The sequence below is a fragment of the Lepidochelys kempii genome, chromosome 4 (assembly GCF_965140285.1).
Source record: "Lepidochelys kempii isolate rLepKem1 chromosome 4, rLepKem1.hap1, whole genome shotgun sequence".
Classification (NCBI taxonomy): domain Eukaryota; kingdom Metazoa; phylum Chordata; order Testudines; family Cheloniidae; genus Lepidochelys; species Lepidochelys kempii.
Window position 1 is genome coordinate 13615579 of NC_136383.1, and position 9284 is coordinate 13624862.

The following is a 9284-nucleotide window of genomic DNA, read 5'->3' on the forward strand; positions in this document are numbered from 1 at the left end:
GCCAGGGAAAGGTATTCCCTTTTTTTGGTGTGTTATAGACTTTGTTTGGCAGAGGAGCACTCCTCAGGCCTGCCCCAAGGCCAACCGGGAAGGTTCTGAGAAACAAACCCCGAAGAGGGAAGACAGACATGCTCCAGAGTGAGGCTGATTTACCCCAGGGCTGGTCCCTGCCAGAGGAGGGAGCGCTAGGTCTAACAAGGCAGAAGGGGTGCCACGCCACATTCCCAATTCTAAATTTGCATATGCTCTTGTGATACTATAACCCCTAATGCCCAGAACATTTACCTCTTAAGAGGAAGGAATCAGAGAAGTCCAGGAAAGAAACTTTTAAAAAAAAAAAAAAAAAGAGAAGAATTTGTTTCCGTATACTACAGGACTCTGAACAGAAAATTCCATTGTAAAGGCTAATCTCCTGCAAGTTCCCCTTTTTGGGTGGCAATAAAAAGAAGAGTCATCCAAGCTGCATTCAGTGACCTTGTCTAAGAGAGGCCAAGATGAAGAACCTGGCAGTAGTCCTGGCAATAGCCCTGATGGTAACTGACCTCCCTACACTGACTGGTGAGTAACTTTTCCCCTTAGAACTTCACTCTCTTGTATAATTTGCTTTTAAAAGGATGTAATGTTCACCATGAACCTGTCAATAAGCCCTATAAGCCATGACTCTCCTTTTGGCTTGGGCGCTATTCCTACCCCTCGATTAGTAAGACCCTGATTCAGAACGTTGAACTGTGTAGGCAGATTCTCATACCCATGCACGGATCCAGAGAGTTCCGCCTGTCACGCCACGGACAGCTCCATTTCAGTGTGTGGGGGTATGCAGGACTGGAGCCTATACTTGTATTCCTTTTTACATTACATTGTGTTATAGTGGAATATACAAACCAGTAAATAGAACTATCTACACACACACTATTTATAGTGCTTTATAGTCCAAACCCATGTACAGTACTCCCTGTTTTGCTTTTCTCCTTATAATATCCAAATCAAACATCTTTGAAAATATGAATGCAACACTGCAAATGAGACTGAGCATGCTGTATTTTTTAATTCACCAGTTTTAAATGTTAGTTATAATGAAACTATGTTAGATTATGATTTCTTTAAATGGCTGAGAAATTAAGGACAGGAATATTCATTCTATTCAGCACAGTTTAAGTGTCTTTTTGTAACTTAAGGTTTTGCCTAGAGGGATTCTCTATGTTTTGAATCTAATTACCCTGTAAGATATTTACCATCCTGATTTTACAGAGGTGATTCTTTTTTACTTTTTACTTCTATTAAAATCCTTCTTTTCAGAAACTGAATGCTTTTTCATTGTTCTTAAGATCCAAGGGTTTGGGTCTGTGGTCACCTATGCAAATTGGTGAGGATTTTTTTTACCAAACCTTCCCCAGGAAGTGGGGTGCAGGGGTTGGGAGGGTTTTGGGGGGAAAGACGTTTCCAAACAATGCTTTCCTAATAAATAAACCCAGATAAACGTTGGGTGGTGGCAGTGGAAGTCCAAGGGCAAAGGGTAAAATCGTTTGTACCTTGGGGAAGTTTTAACCTAAGCTGGTAAAAGTAAGCTTAGGAGGTTTTCATGCAGGTCCCCACATCTGTACCCGAGAGTTCAGAGCGGGGAAGGAACTTAACGCATCCAATGAAGTGAGCTGTAGCTCATGAAGGCTTATGCCCAAATAAATTGGTTAGTTTCTAAGGTGCCACAAGTACTCCTTTTCTTTTTGTGAATACAGACTAAGACGGCTGCTACTCTGAAAAATGAAACTATAGTTTGACGTAACTTGGCAAAAGGCTTGTGATTTCTCATATGGGGAGTAAATTAATATTTATCTCTCATGCCTCTTATAGTAATTCTTCCTCTCTACAACTCTAGGCAGGGAGAGATTATTGGTTCATTTTGGTTCACCAGTACTGCCACATGTTTTTTACCCTCTTGACTGGGTAAAATGAGATTAAGAAGGTTCCACCCAGCCCCTTTAAAATGACACAATTCTGTTTCTGATCAAATTTGTCTTAACCATTTTTTGCTAGTGACTTTGAATAAGAAACTTAATATGACCATTTATTAATTACATGCAGCAGTCTGCAAGTCAGCTGGCAACTCAAATCATTTTACTGGTGAAACAGATGTCAAAACATTCAGTTTTAATATCTACTGTGTAGCATCACCACAGAAACCGTGGCCCTTGATGTTTGGTTTTCTTACCTGGAACTGTAAAGTAAGAGTTGGGGGTTGATATCTGCTACTACTAAAGACAATTGGAGTTTTGCCATTGAGTCCCATGTGAGCAGGATTGGACCTGTAATGATATTGGAAAAATTAACCTACTGCATGCTAAGCAGGGGTACCTAATTAGTCAAAGAAAATATCAAGGCATCAGTAAAATTGACCCTGATCCTGCAAAAACTTAAACACATGCCTATCTTTATGCACCGTGAGTCGTAGACTTCATTGAAGTCTATGGCACTGCTAACAGTATGTTAAGCATGTGCATATACCTTTGTGGGATTGGCACTGTTGACAATACTTTAAATCCCCAAACACTGACCTCTCCTTCCCCTCCTTTCTTGCAGTTGTCTTTTACACTCTGTCACTTCACTGCAATAACATTGCAAAAGGAATTATTACTATAACAATTATTCTTTTATTATACTTTTTACGGTACCAATCACTTATTTTGTACATAATGGTAGAACTAACGGACTGTGTAAAACATTGGGTAAATTTTCAAAAGTGCTCATATTCAAAAGTGACTTAAGTACTTGAGAGACTAGTTCCCATTGAGTTTCATCTCCTAATTGCCTAATTCGTTAAAAATGTCCCTTAGCTTCTGAAATAAAAACCCTTACTACTGAAAATTAAAATGAACATTTAAAGTAATATTACATGAAAGGTTATTATGTCTTGGTTAAACTTAACAAAATTTAACTCAAACGTGGAAAAGTCTATTAGAACAAAACCAATGATTTTTTGGCTGAACCAAAAGGCAAACATTTTCATTATAAAAAGAATCCAACTCCCTAGAACAGAAGGAAAAAGTTAGAGCCTGTTTATTTTGGGGAGAGCAGGATAGTGGGTAAAATTTTCAAGAGTCCCTTTTTCAGAAGCAGCTTAAGAACTTAGAAGACTAATTTCCACTTAAATAGGTCTGGTCTATACTTAAAATTTAGATCAACCTAGCTACGAAAAACTCACACTCCTGAATGCCATAGTTATGGCAATCTAACCCCCAATGAGATGCGGCTAGGGCAATGGAAAAACGTTTCTGTTGACCTTTCTACTGCCGTTCACAGAGATGGATTACCTATGTTGACGGAAAACCCCGTCGACGTAGGAAGCATCGATGCGATGGCATGATACCAGCATAATTGCAGCACTGCAGCTGCAGGGTAGATGCCTTTAGGCTCCACATTTCAGTATCTATCTCCAATTTTAACGTTCTTCCAAACTAGTTACCTCCAAAGATATCTCACCTCTGTAAATACAGTACAGTGTAATAGATGGGCTTGAAGGAAACCTTCACTGCTTCTTCCACCTTTTAACGTCTTTGTCCCCAGTCCTGTAAGTTACTCCCTGCAGGCAGACTCCTGTACCCATGTGGAGTCACTCACAGGATCGGGGCATTTGTTAGTTTACATCTGAACTGAACAGGTCTGATCCTGAAACTGATTGCACGTGGGTCGGCTACTGGGCCTCTGTGAAACCCCGCTGATGTCCATGGAGCTCCATGAGCCCCAGCAGTCCTTCCACACAGCCCTGTAATGGGCATAGAATAAATGTATTATTCCATGGGCATAGAATAAATGTATTATTAATTACTTGTATTGTGGTAGAGTCTAGAAGTCAGGGCACCAATGTGCTAGGCACTGTATAAGCAAAGAGCTAGATTATGAACTTTTCAGGGCAGGGACTAAGTTTAAGACTGTAGACAACAGATAAATACAAACAAACCAACCTGCGGCATAAGGAAATGATGAAATGATATTAGTGAGCATGATAAATGGTGCTCATAGCATATGAGTTGCCTAACCATTGTAAAGTGTTCTGCAGGTATCACAAAAGAGAGAGAGTTTGAAGGAGGGCATCAACATACCCTCAATTCCCATTCCGCTTTCCCTCACACAGCTATGGCTCACAGTCAAAAAGACAGTGATGTAAATTCAACAGTTATTTTCATTAGTGTTTATTCGTTTTGAGGCTAGGTTATTTTTGATGTGCTCTCTGTAGTAGCTTAGAATGGGTTTGGGCCTTGGCAATTTTTGGCTAACAGAGACAAATAGATCGTTTTGTTCAACGCTTCCTGTTGCAGGTCTACCAATGGAAAGCCTTCTACTCAACCGGAGATGCAGATGCCGCAAGCAAACCTCAGAGGTTATCAGTGCTTGGAAGATTAGTTTTATTGAGGTGATTCCTCAGGGGATTCAGTGTAGAAGAAAGGAGATTATGTAAGTGGGAACTCCAATGACCCTCAATTTATGCAATTTCTTTTGTCATTCATTTACTGAGTAGTTTGCGTGATCAGTTTTCTATCCAGGGGTTGTTTATACATGTCCTGGCTCAGCTCTTGAGATCCTGCCAGACCTCTTGCAGATTAACTAACAGATTCCACTGAATCTGAGACCTCTATGCAAGAAGAGGCAAGAATTGCCCCTAGCAAGGATGTGATATGCCTCTATTCACTTTAATGGGGTGTGACCTCTGAATCCTCACTGACCTCGTCTAAACTAAGGAAAGGTGCATTTTAAAATGTGTTAGGTCTTGTTTCTGTGACATCTGCCATCTTGGCCAATGTACCAGATACTGAACTGGGGACCTCCAGAGGTAAACACATGAGTCTCTACAGCATGAGCTAAAATGCCAGATTTTGTAGCTAGGGGCCATAATGAACTCGCACTGACCACTGGATTACCTCTACAGACACAAGTTGCACTGGTGTCACTAAAATAGTGTAAGCCTGATTTAGTTGAATCCAGTGCAAGTCTGTGTGTACTTTTACAAGACACACTTATAATCAATTTAAAACTGGTTATACCAGTATGACTTAGCTGTAAATGTACTGAGGTAAGTTAAACTGACGAGCCAAATTTATATCCAGTTATCCACAGAGCGGTTTGCACCAGTTTAAAATAACGCTATTTTAAACTTTTTTTATTTTATTTATTTTTTTATTTTGAAATGCAAAAAACCCAGCACCTATCCGCCCCCATAAGGCAAGCCTGCCACAACCACAAAGCAACTCCACAACCCACCCCCAACCTCTTCTCACCCTTGTGTGACTCTCATTCTCTCTCACACACACATGCTGTGCACTCGCATGTTGGTGGGCAGACAGCTGTTGTAGTTCAATAGTTTTGATCTGTTATCTCAAAGTGCGGAAGTGGGAACGCTGCAGAATCTTTAGCTGGCCACAGAAACTCTTATCAATCGATATCCCAGTGCACTGTGGTGATAATGCAGATCTTTAGACTCATGGGAAAAAAACAAACAAACAAACCCGGGAGATGAATTTATTTTTCTGGCAACTGTCAAATCCATTTAAAAAACAGCCCCAATCCTGTGAGTTACTCCATGCGGGTACAGGAGTCAAATAACCAACCTCTGCCCTGTGTTCAGGGGACCTGGGGCCCAGCTCCGTAGCTCAGGGGGTGAGGTAACCCTAAATTGCATCTTTAGTTAAACTGGCACAGTGTGGGCCTGGTACACCCTCGAGAGTTATAACAGATACAGCTATTTCAGTTAAGGGGTGTGATTTTATATATTTTTTTAACTGAAATAGTTTTACCAGTACAAGCCCTCGTATGCGTCAGCCATAGCAGTATAAAGGTGCCTCAGACCAGTATGGGCTATTCCCCTTCCTTGTACAGGAATAGCTAGACCCGTATAAAGCACCTCTACACCAGTATAACCCACCTGGGTAGGCTGTACTTTACCTCTGACTATACAAGTAAAGTTGCACAACTTCATAGACAAGGCCTTGGTGTGTTAGGTCAGGCTTTAGCTACCAAGTTTTAATTAAGTGATCTTTCACATTTAGCAGTGAGAGCGGACAAGTTTTAACACCTTTAAAAAGAGAGGAGACCCCAGGGTTGAAGATGGCCAGCTCACTTCCCCCCTCCCTTTTTTTTTTTCTTAAGAGAACTTAATTAGAACAGGTTAGCTGCCACACAAGGAACCCACAGATGCTTTTTCCTAGTCTAGACAAAGTCGGTGTCTCAGGGCTTGCCTGCACAAGAAATGTTTCCAGTTATATCTGAGGAGTTAAACTTCTATAGCCATACTGGGATAACTCCCCGCACAGACACTTTTAATCCAGAATAAGAGTAGCTTTCTCCAGTTTAGTTTGAACTCCTTCCAAAAATTACATAAACTAAACCAGAAAAAGCCGCTCGTATTCCAATTAGTGTCCATGCAGGGAGTTATATCATTAAAACTTTTAATGTTTTAAATTCACATTTTAGCTTAATGGTATAAATTTCCTGCGTAGACAAGCCCTGGCGCAAACCCCTCGGTGGACACTATGTTAACTTGATGTAAACATGGCTCTTGTCAGTTTAATATAGGCCATATTTGCACTCAGGAGTAGCCCTGACTGAGCACGCAGGATACCTGCCCCTCTGCTCCCCCCTAAGTGTTTGTGGCCCCATTGGAACTCAACTTAATTAGTTGCCAGTTAATTCAAGTTAGCTAGCACCTTTGTAAATGCTAATTTAGACACTGCACAAATTTTTGTGGTTTACTGTAGGGCTCTGCCTGGGGTACATCACAGCTGTGTGTGTCCTGGAACAAACATTTGCAGAGAGTATCTAAACTGTCATTTACAGAGGAGTTGGCTAAAATGAGTTAATTGCCAATTGTTACTTGAGTTATAACACAGCCATAAACTCCTCTCGCTACATACCCTAAGTGTAAACAAAGATATTCAGAGATTTGCACCAATTTTGCTAGTCAGGATTTAACCTTGCTTAAAATAAGGTAAACCCTGCTTCGCTGAAAGCCCCTGGCACGTGTTTGTCAACACTTAGGCTATATCTTCACTGCGGAGTGAGCTGGGGTGAATAGCAACTGAGTCAGCCATGCGCAGGTGTAAACAGCCACACTGCGAAATCACACCAAAATCTACTACGTCCTCACTGGGCCTGTGCTCCCCAGTGTGTCGCACAGACCTCTGGGGGCATATCACGTGGTTCCTGTGCAGTAAGAACTGTGTTCTTTGAGCTGCTCTAGGAATCTTTCCTAATGAATTGTGGGAGAACTTGTCTGTCCTTCTGGGCACCGAGAGCGAAATGTGAGAACTTTGAGCGAAATTAAGGACTATCCGTGCTTGAGTGGTTTAGCCTGCACCTTGGCTGCAATGTGGGTGTGTTACTGGCATGAGTGAAGGCAACACCTGAGATTTAACCCACACCCCCAGCCATGCCAGCTAGCCCAGGTTTAGAGCACCACCATCAAACCTGGGTCAGAGCTTTTTGTGTGGACAGCAGGAGGGTTGGGGCAGCAGGCATGTAAGAACCCAAGTTAACTCTGACATGCCCTGAGGGGTCAGCACCGGTGCACTGCACTGAATGCTGAAATTGCCAGTTCCACGCACCCAAACCCAGCTCCCACTTCAACACTGCAGAATTACTCAACTGCAGTGGTGGATTAGCCACTGGCCAATGGGACCCGTGCCCGGGGGCCCCGGCCAATTGGGTGGTCCTGGAAAATTGCGTGTCCCCACACCCCGACCTGCTCCGCTGGCGCTCCTGTGCCGGGGAGCAGGGGAAGCCCCTGTGCCCCGATCGCGCTCCCCAGCAGCAGTGCCGGGTAGGCAGGACAAGTCCCCGTTCCCTGGCAGGAGTACCAGGTAGGGTGGGGGGTGGGAGGGATTGCAGGCTAAAGGGGTGGGGAGGGAGCCCCCACTTGGTTTGGCCCAGGGCCCCACAAAACTGTAATCTGCCTCGGCTCTTCTCGCTAGGTGACCGCCTGGAAGATGTCCCAAGGATTGATATTATGAGACGCTAAAATGACCCCATTATTTTTCAGACTTACCCTGAAGAATAAACAGAGAGCCTGCGTGTATCCCAATGCACCATGGATCCAGATATTGCTTCATAAGCTGATGCAGAGGTACTGTATATGCAGTAGCCAATCGCCACCTTCCAGTGGGCACCTTGAGAAAGAGGTGCAAGACTACACAGCAAAATAGTTTTGTTTCTCTGGCTCACCAGTTCATACTGAAAAACAGCCAGGGGTCTACAGGAGAGAGGGTGAGGAGTCTAATCATACGCAAGTTGCTTTTGCTGCCACTCGACATTCAGAAGAATCTAGCAATATATTATATTCTGCCACTTCAAATTCCCTTCCCCTGCAGAGACCAGCCCCTAGTGCTATTCTGCACCATTAACCCGCTGCTACGTTCTACACTTGGAAGAGCAGTATTTCGGGGGGGAGTGCGGGGGGGCTTGGAAGAAAAATAGCGTTATGCAAACGCTCGGCATCGCCCAAGAGATGATTCATTTCAGAGAAGCTTGGAAATGGGGGCGTAAGACGTTTCGTTCCCGAACGTCTAGGCATCAGAAACAGGTGCCTGGATAATTAACCCACATTCCCCCCCTATCACTACCGGCATTCAAACATCACAGGCCCCACAGTGGCAGGAACAGAGCGTGAACAGCCCCCCTGTTCAGAGACACTGTGAATTGCCATTTGCAATTTGCCGTAATTGACGCCTGGTTTGGATACTTTTAAGTAACTAAAAACAGTTGCTGCCTTCTTTTCAAAAAAACAAAAACAAAACCAACTTTTTTTTCTCCCCTCTCAAACCAGTAACAGCATCAGTGCAGTGCAAGTCCTGGACTGACTTTTCCCAGCAAAGGGAACCGAACAGAAGCCGGCTGACTGAGGGACTGAAATTCCTTTCCTGGAGGGCAACGGTTCACTGATTTCCCAACTACTATTACAACCTGCTATACTATTTTTTACTCTACTACGCATGTTTAAGGGCTGCAGTTTGAAACTCTATAGTTAGTTGTGATTGCCCTCGTCAACCTCAGGGGAAAGAGTGCAGATTTGCGCTGATTTTGATCGGAACAGTAAGCATGAACGCTGCCTTGTGAATGCTTAATGTTGCTATTGAGACACATACTGTGAAGAGCTTAGCTCCAAATATGTTGCGGGGAGGATTCGAGTGGACCCTCCCTATTCCTGCATAAGTTAACTATTGAATAATGAGTAAAGTGTACTACTGTACCCTACAGCATAGGGTAAAACTCCTCTTCTTCAGCTGTCAGTAAAAGCGCATCGC

At 43.2% G+C, this 9284-nt stretch overlaps 1 protein-coding gene across 1 annotated transcript; it reads left to right on the forward strand.

The window, feature by feature from the left end:
- The first annotated feature begins 493 nt into the window (after positions 1–493).
- On the forward strand, positions 494–8887 carry LOC140909935 (C-X-C motif chemokine 13). The gene is made up of 4 exons (XM_073340028.1): positions 494–558; positions 4311–4446; positions 8024–8107; positions 8807–8887. Exons 1-4 carry the CDS (start codon positions 495–497, stop codon positions 8838–8840), a joined length of 318 nt encoding a protein of 105 aa, XP_073196129.1. The 5' UTR covers position 494; the 3' UTR covers positions 8841–8887.
- The last annotated feature ends 397 nt before the right edge of the window (positions 8888–9284 follow it).

Bases quoted from the DNA above. Each gene is read 5' to 3' on its own strand.
- LOC140909935 (XM_073340028.1), top strand. From the start codon at position 495: ATGAAGAACCTGGCAGTAGTCCTGGCAATAGCCCTGATGGTAACTGAC. The intron at 559-4,310 runs GTGAGTAACTTT...TTCCTGTTGCAG, and splicing joins TGACCTCCCTACACTGACTG to GTCTACCAATGGAAAGCCTT. The intron at 8,108-8,806 runs GTACTGTATATG...CTCTCAAACCAG, and splicing joins CTTCATAAGCTGATGCAGAG to TAACAGCATCAGTGCAGTGC.